The sequence below is a fragment of the Rhinopithecus roxellana genome, chromosome 15, assembly GCF_007565055.1.
Source record: "Rhinopithecus roxellana isolate Shanxi Qingling chromosome 15, ASM756505v1, whole genome shotgun sequence".
Classification (NCBI taxonomy): Eukaryota; Metazoa; Chordata; class Mammalia; order Primates; family Cercopithecidae; genus Rhinopithecus; species Rhinopithecus roxellana.
In genome coordinates, this window is record NC_044563.1 from 97,863,730 (window position 1) to 97,880,282 (window position 16,553).

Below are 16,553 nucleotides of genomic sequence, written 5' to 3' on the forward strand. Positions count from 1 at the left end.
TGAAGCTTACTAGGCAGAGGGTCCCTCTGCTGTTGACATTATACCTTGCTAGATAGGGGCAGTGTCCCCACCCAAGGGGCTGCTCTTGCCCCAGTTGCTAGCAGATTCTGGGCAATGAGGCCTAAGAAGCATTTAGATGTGGCTGGCTCCAGTCTTTGGATCCAGGTAACCCTGCTCTATCACTGGGGATAGGCACAACCTGCTCTTAGGGATTCTGGGCTGTGCCTGTTAAGCTCCTAGACAGAGCCATTTAGACACAATCGGGGGTAGCTCTCCAGTGGGTGGGGCTGCATTTTTAGCTCCAGGAGCTTTGGCGACTCTGGAGGCAAGAGCTTAGGTTCTAGAGCTCAATACACTTGGGAGGCCTAGTCGGGTGAATCACCTGAGATCAGGGGTTCGAGACCAGCCTGGCCAACATGATGAAACCCCATCTCTACTAAAACACACACACACACACAAAATTAGCCAGGCGTGGTGGCGGGCACATGTAGTCCCATCTACTCAGGAGGCTGAGGTGGAGAATCGCTTGAACCCAGGAGGCAGAGGTTGCAGTGTGAGCCGAGATTGCACCATTGCACTCCAGCCTGGGTGACAGAATGAGACTCTGTCTTTAAAAAAAAAAAAAAAAAAAAAAAAAAAAGCCAGGTGTGGTGGTGCAAGCTTATAATCCTAGCTACTTGGGAAGCTGAGGTGGGAACCCAGGAGGCGGAGGTTGCAGTGAGCCAAGATCATGCCCCTGCACTCCAGCCTGTGTGACAGAGCAAGTCTCCATCTCAAAAACAAAAACAAAAACCAAAGAAAAACACCTGGGTCCAAGTCTCAGCCTCATCATGAGCTTTAAAACCTTGGCTTAGTCCCCAAACCTCCCTGTACCTGCATTTCCTCCTTGACACAATGGGGATATGACCCTGTCTCACCAAGATGGTGTGAGGACTGAAGGTGCATAGTAGGTCCTCAAGCTTTGGGAGCTTTTTCCTCTCTCCTTCTTATGCACAGCCAGCCCTGGAGAACGGACACAAGGGACCTCGGGCTTCGTTCTCTCGCTCCAGCTGTGCCTGTGGCTGACCTCCTACTGGTCGAGACTTAGGAGGACACTGGGGTCTGAGCAGGCTGGGGCATCTTCCCCCGCAACCCTCTAGGGGTCCCTTGGGATTTGATGTTGCTGGGGCTCTGCCTGTAACAGAGAAAATCAGGCCTCACAGTAGCAGAGGACAGGAAGGCAGGCACCCAGGGAGCCTGAGCAGGGCGAGAGGCCTGGCCTCCACCTCTACTGACTCTCTCTGGGGAAAGGGTCTTTGCAATTGGACCTGGCTTTTGCTGCCTGCTCCTCATCCTCCACTCCTTGGGCACTGGGGCCCAGAGAGGAAAGAATCTAGACAGGCTGTCCATTGATCCCTGAGAAACAAAGACTTTTTACCCTAATCTTATAAGGCCTGAGTTTTCCGATAGGGATCTGAACTGAGAGAAGCACTTGAGATGAGAGCTCTGAGGCCCGTGGGGGCGCCTGGAAGTTACCAGGCTCCTGGGACATCAGTGCCCTCTCTGGGCTGTTCCCGTGAACCTCCCCAGGCACTAAAGAGCCGGAGTTGGAGATGGGCTTGCTGCCTCCCTAGGGTGCATTTAGAGACTCCTGGGGGATTCCCTTCAGTTGCTGCCTCCTGTGGGCCACGGCTGTGAAGGGGAGCCTCACCTCAGGGGAAGGTCCACTTAGTAGGGTCCTGAAGGATGAATGGGATATTTCCAGACAGAGACTGACGGGAGCACTCTCCAGCAGAAGGAACAGCAGGTACAAAACCACAGAGGTGGGGAGACACTCTATGGTCAGAAATGGCAGAGGTGTGCACATGGCAAGAATGTTGGGTGCATGCAGGGAGAGGACCCTGGGAAATTAAATGAGGCCAGGGCGTGGAGAGCCTCATGTGCCAGGCTGGGAAATTTGGGCTTTCTTTGTGGGCTGCATGGGCAGAGCTGGGATTCCAGTTGACAGCACCCTCTGGTAGCCAGACTGAAGTCTAAAACATGCATTGATGGCAGTGACCCTGCCCGGAGAGCGTCCCATATGAACAAAGGGTACAGTGGAGAATGGATGTCGGGGGCGGTTTGGGAAGGGGATGTCCTGGCTGATGTGGGGCAGTGAGGAGGGGAGGTGCCTCCGGCCTCCAGCCAGGATTGAGTGCCAAGTGTGTAATGGGCCCTGCCTCTTGGCACCGTTCGGTCACCCACAGTGTGCTTGTTCCTCTCCTCTCATACAAAGGCCAGGGCAGGGGGTGCAGCTGGGGGGCCTGCCCTGCCCTCAGGGAGTCTCTGGGCTGTGAACACCAACCTCCAGGATGGGGCCTTCTAGGGGGGATCTGAAGCCAGATACCCAGCAGACCAGGATGTGTGTTTTAGCTCCAAGAGCCTTGGCGACTCTGGTGATGGAGAGAGCTCTGGAGCTCATTAAACTTGCAGCCAGAGTGGTGGCCTCTTCCTGTTGCTTCCACGTTGCTTTCCTGGTCTACCTCTGTGGTGCCCCAGGTCTGGTCTTTCTGGATCTGGAAGTCATGGCTTTAAACCTCTACCCTGCCTCTCTCAAGTGCACACAAATCACTCTGACCTTTTTCCAGCCTCCTCTGGTTAATAAGGCTGAGGATTCAGCTTTTCAGTCCACTGCATTGTACTTGTCTCTGAACGTATCCTTCACCTGAGCTAGGTAGGGAGCTCCCTGAGGCTGGATCGAGGCCTTATTCAACTCTGTGCGAGGCAGAACTTGGTGCCTTGTGAGGAATGGATGGATAGGTGCATGGATGGATGGAAGGGAGGGAGGGAGGGAGGGACACAGGAAAGAGGGAGGGAGAGAAAGAAAAACAAAAAAGGAGGGAAGGGAAAAAGAATGAATGGATGTATAGAAGGAAAGAAGGGAGGGAGGGAGAGAGAAAAGAAGGGAGGGAGGATGAGTGGATGGATGAGTGCATGAATGGATTTAAGAAAGGATGAATGGATGGCAGGGAGGGAGAGAGGAAAGGAGGAAGGGAGGATGATGCGCTAGTGAAAGAAAGAAGGGATAGGCCAGGTGGGGTGGCTCTTGCCTGTAATCCCAGCACTTGGGGCAGTCAAGGCTGGAGGCTCGCCCGAAGCCAGGAGTTCAAAACCAGCCTGGACAACATAGGGAGACCCTATCTCTACAAAATATAAATAAATAAATTAAATAAATAAATAAATAAATAAATAAATAAATAAATAAAATTTAAAAACAGAAAGGAGGGACAGATGGATGGAAGGAAGGATGCATATGGACCACACTTGATAGTGGCTCAGGAGACAGTTTTCTGAAAATTGCACAATGCTCTAGAACCAATGGGACTAATAGTGTCCCCTTGGCATAGCTTAGGCAGATCTCTTCCTGTTTCTGGACCTCAGCTCCCCATTCGTAGCATGTGGTGTCTACAGACTGCTCTCACTCCGTCATTCTGCGGTGCCAGCTTTGTCGCTTCCCTTTGCTCCCAACTTCCCCCAACACAGAATGTGGTTTGGAAGGTCCACATATTTCTTGGTTCCCAGATCCCTGCCAGGTTGAGTGTCAGGCCCTGTGACCACGGTTAATCCAAACAAGACTGTTCTGGGACTTCCAGGGCACCCCCCTGGGTGGGGGAGGGGCATCACTGCAAACAAGGAGGCCCCTAGTGGCAGCATAGCTGCCTCCTGCTGCTGACACAGGATGCAACCTCGGCCCTCCTCCAAGTGATCTATGAGGGCAGGTCAGAGAACAAAGGTGTCACCCCTTACAGACTGTAGCCCAGAGCTGCCTCCTGGAGATGGCACTGCTTTGGCCATGGCTAGGTAGGGAGAAGGGGAACCCAGAGGAGTAGGGTGCAGTGAGGACATGCAGGCAGGAGTGACTATCTGGGCCCCTGAGAGAGGGCTGACTGGCAGGGGCCCATCCGCCCAGGGCAGGGCTAAGGGAGGGCACAGCATGTTAGAGTCCCGGTGGGCCTGGCAGGAGACTGTGAAAAGAGACCTTGCCCCAGGATCCAGTCTGAACAGGAGGATTTGAAACTCAGAAAGCTGTTCGATTCTGTCTCCTCAGTACCCATGCCTGCTGCAGGCTAGAGAAGCCCAGGGGGTCAGTAGATGAGACCTCCAAACCAAACCAAAAGGTCTCCCGAACCTTTTTGCAGGGGGCCCAGGGCCAGAGCAGGTGGTTCTGGACAGGCATTCCTTTTCACTGGTGCTGTCTGAGAGAGTAGGAGCCCACACGTTTGGGAAGCCCCAGGCCTCTAGCAGCTTCTTCCTCCCTCCCACTCACACCCTTACCCTAGGGCTGGAAAGGAGTCAAGTATAGCCTACGGGTTATGGTGCCTTTGGGGATCCCTGGTGCAATTCTCCTGATGCCTGAACCCTCAAACAGTCGCTCTCACAAAAGATCTTTCAGCCTCTATCCAAGGACAGGGAATTCATTACCATGTTGTGGTGCAAGTTCCTAGGAAGACAGAGAGAGGGGGTACATTTTAAAAATCTGTCTAAGACCATGGGGAAGACATACAATTTTTTCAGTTCTAGGCAGGATAGAACCTGAAAGAGACCACATGAGGGAGGTACAGACTCATGAAAAAGCAGCAATGAGCCTGGAGTTGGGAGAACAAATGGAGATCTGGCCTCTGAGGGGCTTCATTCCACTCTAGCTATCCCCTCTTATTTCTTTGCAAGCTTCAGCCCCAGCAGGCTGGGTCACTTTTATTGGGCAGGGTGTAGCTAAATTCCTTAACCAATCAGCTCCAAATCACAGTGGCTGAACACAATGGAAGTTTATTTCCCACTCAGGTAACAGTTCAATGTGGGTATTTGGCTGATGTCTTTGTTTTCAGGGACCCAAGCTCCTTCCCTCTGTAGTTAGGCTGGTTCTTGGGGCTTCCACATTTAGCTGGCAATAGGGAAAGAAGAGAACATCAATAGGGGGAAGAAGAGAGCATGGGAGACGGAGTAGGAGGGTTTTAGAGCCTGCCCTGGCGGTCGTGCAGGCCCCCCGTGCCCTGAGGAGAGAAATGTGGCACGTTGTGATGTAGGGGGCCTAGTGCAGGCATGTCTCCCAGCCTGGCCCTGGGACTGGACAGAGGCAACCCAGGCTTCTCCACTCTGGGTGGGCCTCCCCCTGACACTGTGTCTTTATCCCCACAGTATGTGGCCTTCGCTTCCCTCTTCTTCATCCTGGTCTCCATCACCACCTTCTGCCTGGAGACCCACGAGCGCTTCAACCCCATCGTGAACAAGACGGAGATCGAGAACGTTCGCAATGGCACGCAAGTGCGCTACTACCGGGAGGCGGAGACGGAGGCCTTCCTCACCTACATCGAGGGCGTCTGTGTGGTCTGGTTCACCTTCGAGTTCCTCATGCGTGTTGTCTTCTGCCCCAACAAGGTAGAGTTCATCAAGAACTCGCTCAACATCATTGACTTTGTGGCTATCCTGCCCTTCTACCTGGAGGTTGGGCTGAGCGGCCTGTCCTCCAAGGCTGCCAAGGACGTGCTGGGCTTCCTGCGCGTCGTCCGCTTCGTGCGCATTCTGCGTATCTTTAAGCTGACCCGCCACTTTGTGGGCCTGCGGGTCCTGGGCCACACGCTCCGCGCCAGCACCAACGAGTTCCTGCTGCTCATCATCTTCCTGGCCCTGGGCGTGCTGATCTTCGCCACCATGATCTACTACGCCGAGAGGATAGGGGCACAGCCCAATGACCCCAGCGCCAGTGAGCACACGCACTTTAAGAACATCCCCATCGGCTTCTGGTGGGCCGTGGTCACCATGACGACCCTGGGCTACGGAGACATGTACCCGCAGACGTGGTCCGGCATGCTGGTGGGGGCCCTCTGCGCACTGGCGGGTGTGCTCACCATCGCCATGCCCGTGCCCGTCATCGTGAACAATTTCGGGATGTATTACTCCTTAGCCATGGCTAAGCAGAAACTACCAAAGAAAAAAAAGAAGCATATTCCGCGGCCACCGCAGCTGGGATCTCCCAATTATTGTAAATCTGTCGTAAACTCTCCACACCACAGTACTCAGAGTGACACATGTCCGCTGGCCCAGGAAGAAATTTTAGAAATTAACAGAGCAGGTAGGAAACCTCTTAGAGGCATGTCGATCTGACCTTTCACCTCCGCCCCTTGTAGCGATGATTCCAGATCCAGTCAGACTGCTTCCTTAGTTCCGTGGGTGACCCCGGACCCCGCACTCAGTCTCGAGGTGTGGAGCCTGAGGGCCCCGGGAGATGCTGGGCGGCCAAATTCAGAAGGCGAGAGCCTGCTAGAGGAACCTCACTGGTGCCCCTGGGTAAGGAGGTTGACGCGGTTGGTCTCCTGATGTTCTGAAGAGACAACGCGGCCCGCCAGGTTGCTGAGGACTAACTTAGCAGGAGCCGGGGGGCTCTGCTCCGCGGGGCAGGAGTCCCGCGTGAGGCTCTGACTCAGGCCACTGACCCGGTGTTGGGACAGGGCGGGGGCGGGTGTGATTTGGAAATGCCAGACAGCCTTTGATCTGGTCCTTACCACAGCTCCCTTCAGGCTGTGTAGACGGCAGAGATGGTGCATGGGATCTGGGCAGGAGGGTCCCTTGCAAAGGCAGGAGCAAGGGTTCTCACCCCCAGCAGAGCCTGTCTCCATAGCTGAGTAGAATTCCTGCCCTGATTCGGGCTGCCCAGCTCGAGATCCTTCCCAGGAGACACCTGTAGCCCTCCGTGACAAGCTTACTTACCCCATAGCATGCCGAACCAACTCATCTTCTACCACCACTCTAGAGTTTAGCCTTTATCTTTAGGAACCTGTTGGAGTGACTCTAGCTTTCACGTTGTCTGTTTGGGTTGATGGTCGAGTGGGAGTTTCCGGTGACCTGATGGAAGCAGCTGCCGAGCAAAGGACTAGAGGGGGCCGCCACCCTGGGCAGCTTAGATGAAAGCGCTACAGACCAGCAACAGCCTCCCACCAAGGGTTCTCCCCGCTTCCAGCAGTAGGGACTGCAGCAGCAATATAGACATCCCAACCAGCGTACAACCACTTTCCCGTGAATTCACTGGGGGCCGGGAGGGGGGAGGGGGGCATGAAACAATACTAGTCACCGTGGGATATATTCTAATATTCCATGGCTAGTGGTTCGTTATGGGACTATCTCAGTTTTATGAGAACCTGCACATAGCACATAAAGTTGATCATGGGGCTCTGGTCCGAAGATATAAAGCCCATAGTCTACCTCTACCCATGGAATACCATCGACTTATTCTGTGGACACAGGGATTTCAAAGGAACAGATGACCCATAGAAGAATGACAGCACTGAGTAAGAAGGAGTGCCGGGTGAGCGGGAGGTTGACGTGACAGTTAGGTGGCATTTAGTCTATGAAGGACCTCCCCATGCCCAGGTCTGGCAGGAGGCTGCTGGCTAGCTCAGTTCCAGGTGGGGAAGTTTCCCCCTGTTTTGGGCGGCCTCTCCCAGTGGATGAATGATTTTCTTCCCTGCTATCACGCTCTCTGACCCACCACCCCATCCCGATCCTCTCCTGGCTTTATCCCACAGGTATGCTGGCCCGAGCACTACGCCCAAGGCCCATTTCTTTGCCCATGGGGGCTTCCCAGCCCTTTCACCCTGCCTCATACCCTCCCCTTCCTGGGATTTCTGTAGGTGCCTGAGAGGAACATGGCCAGGGATGGGCAGGGTCTCTGAGGCTGAAACAGCTCCGAGCTCTCTGCTTTGGATTAGCTAGTTACTTGATTTCAGGAGCTGCCAACAGGACTCTGGGCCTCTAGGGGGAAGGTGTGGGCTGGCCCAGGCCCCAGCTTCCATGTGGGCCTAGCAAGAAGAGCTCAGCCTGAATGACATCACTGTGGCACTACCTGATCCTTCCTTTGCATCCTCCCCAACCCTGGATCTTTCAGGATTTTTGCCCCAAGCACGGGTGCCCCAGGCCAGCCAGTCAAGAATCCCCACTGCTCTCTAGGCAGGCCCAGATTCCTCTGTACTCTTGGACAATGACAGTATTATCCTGTGCGGAGTCCCCCTGCCCCCCAGGGAGTGCAGATGTGTTTGTTCAGACATGCACACCAGCTAATCCCAGGACACAAAACCTGTAAAACCCATGCACTCCTGTAGGATTGCCCCTGGGCTCCACAGTCTCTCCCCAGCCCTGCTTTTGGGAGCCACCTTGCCCTGGTCTCAGGTTTCAGGGGCCCAGACAGTTCTGGCTTGGACAGTCTCTGTGGCTGAGGAAGTATTTGGGGCCCTCCCAAGCTTGCCCACTGGAGCTTGGATGCCTGGATCCCTCCTGCCTCCCCAGCATCCCAGCTGTGCTCCCAAGCCCTTCCCAAGCACTCACTTCCCAGTGGTGTTGGTGCTGTCCTGATATTCTGACCCCTGAGGCTCCAGCCTCATCCCTCACCAGAATACTTCTCCCTCCAAAAGCTGGCGTGAGAGACCTCGGCTATCCACCACCAAGAGGAGCTGTGGTCTTTAGGGGCGTCATCCCCACCTCTGCACCCCGGAGTTCTTCCCATTCGCCTTTTTTCCTGCTTGCAGCCACGCACGTAGATGGGCATAGGGTTGGGGTGAGTTTGTGGGAGAGTGAGGGGGAGGCCGGGGCAAGGAGGGTAAATGTGGCCCCACGGGAATTGTGAGAGATGAGATGCAGCCCCCCAAGACCTTTCTAGCCTCACTGTACCCCCAAGGCAGTCTAGTGGCCTCGCCAAAACCTGAGGTTCTCCAATTCCATTTTTAAAACCAGAGTTAGGGGCTGTGTGTGGCAAGCTGGGTTCTGAGGGCATCCCTCCCACCCCCCCCCAGGCCAGCCCCCAGTGGTGCCAGCAGCACCTGCCCCTCACCTCCACCTCTTGGTCTCGCCTGAAGCCTCAGTCTGTGTGTCTGTCCCATGGACAATCTGGTCTCCTTCTCTGTGCTGTGGCTGGTGTGGCCTCAGTGTCTGAGGTCTTGTCCTGGGAGGGGTATCAAGAATCCAGTTCTCACCTGGTTGTGAGACCTCTTGGAGGATGCTAGGAGGGCCCTGGCACAGCCAGGGATTGCCTGGGGGTGAGGGGCCTAGGAGAAGCTACTTCTCTCCCACAAAGGGGCTCCCTCCTGCATCTACATTTGGACGCCCAGAACGCCCGCTCTGGACAGCCCACAGTGCCTCCTCCGTCCCGCCATGCCCATTCGCATGTGTCTTGTCCATCTCTGCTCCTGTGACGTGGGTCAGTCCTTTGTGGTGCCGCGTCCAGGGCTGCAGGGTCCCACGTTGGTGAGCAGGGGGTGGCCAGGAGGGAGGGGTGGTGGCTGGGCTCCCTTCCTGCCCATGGCACCTAGAACAGCCACGAGGTCCCAGAGAAGCCCCTGCCTGGGTTCCCTGGGAGCTAACCCTGCAGCCTCTGGGTTATCTTTGGCCAAGGGGTCTAAAGTCCCCTATCCCCAGCCCCTCTACTTCCCCTGCTGGGCTGTAGTGGCTGCCCAGTGAGTGGTGCTATCCATGGGTGGGGAGGGTGCTGGGCAGAGCTGACTAGGCAGCGGGTGGGGCTAAAAGAGTTTCTGCAGGGACCGAGCTGCAGGGTCAGCAGCATGGGCCCTGAGTGGGGTCCTTGTTGTCCTCAGGTGGGCTGTGGGGGAAGTAGCAGAGAAATGAAGTGACACTGTGGGCCAGGCCTGGGTGTTCTTTTCCATGTTGTTCACATTTTCTCTCTTTCTCTCTCTCTCCACTAATGTTTCTCTCTCTCTCTCTCCTCGTTTTGTTGCATGACTTGTGCCGGTTCTCGTGATTGTTCCCTGCTCGTGTCTCACAGACTGTCCCCATTTAGCCTGGGACTTTTTTCCTGAGTCCCTAGCTGGGCAGATCCCTTGGGGCTAAACCCAAGGAAATGCCCAGCAACCCCCACCCCACCCCAGCCCCGCGTGCGCCCCTCTGGTGCCCGCAGCTGGTGTGAACAGTAAGTACTTTGGCGGTGCCTGGAGACCAGGGCAGAAAAGCCAGCTCTGCTGACTGAGGGTCCAGCCTTGGGTTCTCCTTGCTCCAAAGTTTAAAAAAAAATGACCCTCTTGCAGATGCTCATCTCAGCCCATTTCAAGCCTGGAAACCATCTCTGAGACGCTGTCCATGCTGCCATTTCATCACTGCAGGCCTGTGGGTCTAGTGGGGGTCTGGGGGCCCTGGGCTGGGGGAGGTAGGGCCCCCAGCCTCTAGAAAGCAGGTGGGAACGGAGGCTCCTAGCCACTATCTCATCCAAAGGACGGGGCAGGGGCGGAGGCTTACACCTTTGGCCCTCTTCACCGGTTTCCCAAATTTATACAGTTGGCCCCTCCTTGGTTTCTCTTTCTTCCAGCCACCCCTCTGGAGTGGGGGAGGGAGAATGCCCCAGTTTCTGAAAGCGTCTTAAACCACAGATAGACTAACAGCCAGTGGGACTGGGCCCATTCACAGAGCAAGACTTAAACTTCCCCACCCAATCATTAGCCCCTCCTCAAAGGTTAGGGTTGAGAGAAGAAGCACGCCCTAGGGGTGTCCCAGGAATCCCCCAGGAGGGAAGGGTGGCAGGCTGTCATCCCTCTAGGGATCCCTGATGGATGCTGCTTGTCCCCTGCCCAAAACCATCCCCAACTTTGGGCCCTTTAGAGATTGTGGGAGCTGGGAACCCCCAGGGTCTGGGGGCTTGTGGGCAGAGCCAGTGGGCGGGGGCCCAGCATTCAGAGCCAGAGAAGGGTCTCAGGTGGCACCATCTCCGCAGAGGCAGACGCAGAGGCAGAGGCAGAGAGAAGGCACTCCCCCCTCTGACCCATCCCCCCCAGGCAAGAACTGCAGGCTGTGGACACCTCCCCTGGCAAAGGATGGCCAACAGAGACTCCGAGAGTCCTCACTCCCCTCCCAGAAGGAGACGCTACCTGGGAGGACCCACTGTTCTCCCCTTGAGGAAAATTCATGCAGGGTGCTATGGGCCTCAACCTCCACATCGTCATCCGCATCCTCTCCATAATGTTTCCCTCCCCTCTCCCAGCACCCTCCTCCCTCAGCCCGGAGACCCTTGGATGGAAGACGGGGCCAGCCAGAGTGGGAGGCAGGACCAGCGTGTCTGTGAGCACATGTGTGTGCCTGCAGACATGCCCCCAGACCCCAGAGATGCCCCGGCCCCAGTCACATGGTGTCAGAGTTACCTTGGCAACTGGCCTTTTTGGTTCAGAGTAAATTGGGAAGTGAAGCCCCTGGGATTTGTCAAGAAACGCACTGTACGTGAAATGCTTTGCCATCTTGTACGAAAGACTTTTTTTTTAAGTTCCAAAATTATGATGGGATTTTTTTGGATTTGCTTTACGAATAAACCTGATTGGTCCATTTCTCTTTTGACTGACTGCCTCTTTGTAGTGACATGATGTGTACACGAGCGGTGATCCCACCCACGTGCACACCCAGTGTGTGCACGTGGGGAAGGATCACTTCTGCGTGTAGTTACATGATGTGAACAGGATCACGGGAGAGTGTTCAATTGGGTGGACATTGTCTCCAGCCTTTTCGCCCTGTCTACTCTTTCAGAGAGCCTCCCCTAACGTGGTCACGCCCAAGTTGGTTTCCCTCTTCCACAAAAGGGCTTGTGCTTGAGGCTCTCACCCTAGATGAAGTATTGGAGTTGGCTCCACCCTGGCCAGGAAGATTCTGCTTTGAGGGCAGAGAGTTTGGGGCAGGTTTGGTCCTCAAGAGTGATGGGATGGGGGCAAAGACCAGTTAGGGCTACCTCTGTCAGCTCCAGAGGCTTCCACGGCTCTGCTCCAAGATCTTGGAGAGACGGGGCTCCTTGCTCTGGCCACACTTTGCCCCTCACCAAATGTGCTCCCAGACCTCCTCCCAGGCTTCTTCTCAGGCTGCCACAGAGGTCAGAACTCCAGTTTCCCCCACCCAAGTCCATCAGCCGCTGTTGTCTTCTACACCTTCATCTGCCTTGCTTTGCCGGGGACACTGACCAGAGGGGACAGAGGAATGGGAGCCCCTCCCAAATCCATGTCCTGCTGTCACAGCCTCATGCATACATCCTTGTGGTGCCTGTGCAAGCTGACCAGGCCTGCTGGGGGCAGCATGGAGTGGAAGACACTGGCTTGATACGTGTGGGGACCAGAGCAGACTGAGTGATCAGCTTGGGTCCGTCCGTGTGGGGGATGGAGCAGATGGAGTGGTCAAATTGGGTTTGCATGGGCAGAGAGGAAACTGTGTGACCAGGACTGGTCTGTATGGGGGTTGGGGCATAGAGTGACCAGACCAGGTCCGTGTGGGAACAGAGTAGACTGTGTGACCAGGCTTAATCTGTACGGGGAACAGGGCATACAGAGTGACCTGCTTGGGTCTGTATGGGGTTGGGCGGGGCGGGTGCAGGCTGAGTTGTTAGATGGCGAGTGGGGGCGGTGTGAACCAGGTGATCAGATGAGATCCAAATGGGAGATGGGGTAGAGTAGATGAGGTGGTCTGGACGGGCCTAGGGAAGCCCAAGCAACTGGCTGGCTGCGGACGGGAGGCAGCCGGGCTCTGGTCAGCAGCAGAGGGGTCCGGAAAGGCCCCTCTCTGGACTGGAGTGTTTCTGCGTGTCAGTGTCTGTCTTCTCCCTGAGCTGTGTGTCTGGCTCTCCCCCATGACTGCATCCACACCATCCTGTTTCATCGGCCCTGCCTGGGGCTCGGGGCCGACCCCCAGCACCACACCTGCTGGGCCCATCACCAACTCATCTTTTTGCAAACTTTGAGCAAACCCAGGAGTCCCCACTCCCAGCACTGTGGGCAGCCGGAAGGCTGCCTGAATGAGCTGAACTCCCCCAAGCCCCCTGCCTTGTGCCTTCCTCCCTCCACAGCCCGCCCGCTTTTCTGTCCTCAGGGACACTCGAGCTGCCCTCTGCCAATACCCCGCTTCTGGCCTGTCCCCCCCTGCCCCCCACTAAACAGTTTTCAGTGTCTCAATAGCTTCTGCTTATATGTTTGAAGATTCCAAACTGAATGGGGAGGTGGCGAAGGCCGCGCTGGCGAACGAAGACTGCCCCCACATAGACCAGGCCCTCACTCCCGATGAGGGCCTGCCCTTTACGCGCTCGGGCACCCGCGAGAGATACGGACCCTGCTTCCTCTTATCAACCGGGGAGTACGCGTGCCCACCTGGTGGAGGAATGAGAAAGGGTATGTAGAGGAAGCTGGAGCACTGTGCATCGTCCGGGCCGCCTCGCGCTCCTGCAGATGGGTGGGCAGGGCGGCGGGCAAGGGCGCTGAGGGGCAGGCAGGCACACCGAGGGGAGCAAGGATGGAGGGAGCCTGCCAGGGTCAGCCCCTGGAGGGCTGAGATCCTTTCCCCCAAGTGAGATGTCAGGCTGGCAGAGAGAACCTGAGGCCCTGGCAGCTGTGGGTTGGTATTGAGCTGGGAGTTGAGAGGTGACTGGACAATTTGACTTTAGGCCATGACCCCAAGGCAGGGGGTATCCAGGAACGCAGGAGGAGCCTTGACTCCCCTAGGTTGCTCTGGCAGATGGCAGGTCAGGTCCCAAAGGCAAAGTGATCTCTCCTCTCCCCTGGTTGAGGAGGGCAGTGGAGTGGGCCAAGACCCTGTGAACTGAGCTACCCAAGATCCATGTTCTTGGCATGGAAGAGGTATCCTTGAAAGATAATCAACCCACAGGCCAGAGGGAGCAGAGTCAAGAAGAGGAAGATGTCTTCAGGGCTTGTGGTTAAGCCCATTGTCCTTGTAGTCAGAATATTGCCAGTGGCAGATCGAGAACTTGCCAAGAGAATGTGGTTGAGCAGGACGGTGCAGCGCCTTCCATCCCCAGCACCCATGAGCTTCTGCCCTGGGTGTGGTCAGCACCCTCTTGTGGTTGGTGAAGGCTGAGGCCACTGGTGGCCTCTGTTCCAGGTCTCCTTGTAGTCAGAACGCTAGGCTGACCCCACTGGAGAGAAAGACTTCTCCTAGAGCTTCAGCACGGGCTGGGGAGAGGCTTGGGGTGGGGGCCCAGGGCGCCTGAGCTCAAGGCTCCACGTACTGGCCCGGACCTAGAAGGCAGAGGACGCCTTTCTTGGTACAGCAGACTGGCTGGGCAGCTCGTGCATGTCTTGGAGCGCCTCACACGCACACACAGATGCATGCTGACTGGGGTGAGCAGGCTGGGTCAGAAAAGGAGTTGGGTTTTTGAAATCAACAGTTGGTGCAGCCTATGGTCACTCACAACTGCTCCAGTATTTGAAGTGATTAAACCATATGCAGGAGAAAACACAGAATGCAAAAGCAAAGGCAAACCGAGAAGAGCAGAGGCAGCCTGCACAGAGATGAGGGAACGTGGTTCTGGTCACTGGTGCTTAGTTGTGCCCACCTGGTCTAGGCTGGTCTCTGCTTCTCTGCCCTGCCCAGCGGTCCTTTGGGCCCTGGCACGGTATGCAAATCCCTGCATGGTGCTGCATGGCGGAGGGCTGCCAGCCTTCAGGAGGGTCCCATCCTTGGCACCGGCCATGGATGGGCCTGATGTTCCCCTTTGCGACTGGCTTTTTCCCAGTTGGAGGTGCTAGAATGGCCAGAAGCAGAATATCCGAGGAGTGAGGGAAAAGCAGGTAGATGGTTCCCAGTGTCCGTGCCTGCCCAGGAAGCTCTCGTGGGCTTTCTGTCTCCGTCATCTTGAATGTTAGACCAATTGGTGTGGCCCCAAAGAGCAGGCAGGACAGTCTCTTTACTGTGCTGCTGGAAGCCCAGGGAGTGTGGGACAGGAGCAGACCTGCTCCCTGCAATGCCTGGGAGTCCAGCGTTAAGCACAGTCCACAGGAGATACCCATTCCTCAGTCCCACCGAGGCTTAGGTGCCAGAGTCTTTGGGAGGCGCTAAGGGTGAAGTGTTCCCACCCACATCCATTTGGCCCGCGCTCTCATGGAGCCATGACAGCCGCCGAGGACTTGTTTTTCTCAGGCTAATTCTGAGCCACAAGGCATGCAGGTGTGTGAGTCAATATGCAGAGCAGAAGTAGGGACTCATCCCATTCCCCCAGGAGAGAAAGAGGCGTGCTAGGCTGGCTCAGTGCATGGGCAAACCAAGCCAGCTGGAGAAGAATCTGCCTGCCTCTGCATGCGGCTGTTCTGTCTTTCCTCCTCCTCCTTAAAAACTAAGTACCAAGCGGGATGGGAGAGCCAAGAAGAGAAGCTCAAGTGTTAATTGTATTCTTTACATACAGATCTTTGCAAAGAAAGCCCTGTCATTGCTAAGTATATGCCGACAGAGGCTGTGAGAGTGACTTGACCAGGCGGCTTGGCCGAGGACACTGGTGGCTATTAAGCATCTGGGTGGATCTGCAGCCCCTCCTCACCCTCGGACAGAGTAAATTCACGCCATGCAGGTTTGCCGGACGAGTCCGAGTGGCCCAGGCATTGTACTAGGACGGACGTAGCTTTTTCTACGGCCAAATGGTAACTGACCGTAGAGGATTTCTTTTCCTTCTTTTCATTTTTTAAAATTTTATTTTATTTGGGGAGGGGGGGTGGAGGGGCCCCTTAGCATGACTTGCATGAAGTTAAACAGAAAACCCAGCAAACCAAACCCACCAACCCCCTGCAACTGTATGATTACCCTGAACAACAATAACGAAAAGGAAAACATCAAAAGCCCTCTATTTTCTTTCAAAGCTCTTGACTTTGACACACGTTGTTGGAGCCAAACTGTAACAGCGTTCGGTAGAAACCTGTACATTTCTGGGGGTGAGGGGCGAGGGGAGGAGGGACGGAGATGGGGAATGGATTGCTTCCTTTTTGTACACAAGATCGAGAGGAAAGCTTCCAAAAAGGGCAGTTGGTCAGTCATCGGTCATATTGACCTCACCTTCATAGTTCATCTCTCACGTGGAAACTGAGAACTTTGCTCCAAATAGAATTGTGGAAACTCGCACTGCTGCCTTCTTCCCCGTTTGGCATGCTTGTGACCCAGCGGACATCTCCCCAAGACCCCTGACAGCAGCTAGTCTAGGTTGATTCTGTCATCTTATCGGTGTAGATCCAGTGTGACCAACTTTCATAACAAATTGTTCATAGTAAATAATCACCACATATGGATTTTCCAAGTGTTCCATTAAAACCAGGATGTAGAGCACCAAAAGATCAGGACCACGGGAGGAGCACCCTCCTCCACCTTTACTAAGGCACAACCTGGCATTGTATGCAATTTAGTACTTCAGAGTAAAAACCTGCATGCCCAATGTTATGCAAAGCGATTCTAGCATGAAATAAATTTTGTATCATGGTTTCTGTATAGTCTAAAGCAGATTTGTTTTCCTGAAGCAGTCGGAGGTTTGCAGAGACACACTTCTGCATCTCGAATAAATATAGTATTTTCCCAACAGAAACAGAGGACAGTAGCTTGGCTTTGGTCTGATTCTAAAATTAGTGGGGTGGGGGGGAAGGATGATATTTTTGAAAAACACATGCTTGAGTTGAAAAAAATGCAACATCTCGAGCTTTCACTGCAGCTCACAACATTTCCTGGAAAGAGAGCAATGATGCTTTAGCTCAACGACCTCCCCTCCCTGGGCCCTGGCCCCCAATAATAAAAAACTGACTTTTGAGATG

At 55.1% G+C, this 16,553-nt stretch overlaps 1 protein-coding gene across 1 annotated transcript in view; it reads left to right on the plus strand.

Moving 5' to 3' along the window:
• The window catches only part of KCNC1 (potassium voltage-gated channel subfamily C member 1), a 48,155-nt gene extending 31,602 nt beyond the window's left edge, over positions 1 to 16,553 (plus strand). The window contains exons 2-4 of the mRNA XM_010370146.2: positions 5,155 to 6,088; positions 12,954 to 13,142; positions 15,170 to 16,553. Of these exons, the coding sequence (XP_010368448.1) occupies positions 5,155 to 6,088; positions 12,954 to 13,142; positions 15,170 to 15,234 (1,188 nt within the window). The 3' untranslated portion in view covers positions 15,235 to 16,553. The remainder of the gene's footprint in view (positions 1 to 5,154; positions 6,089 to 12,953; positions 13,143 to 15,169) is intronic.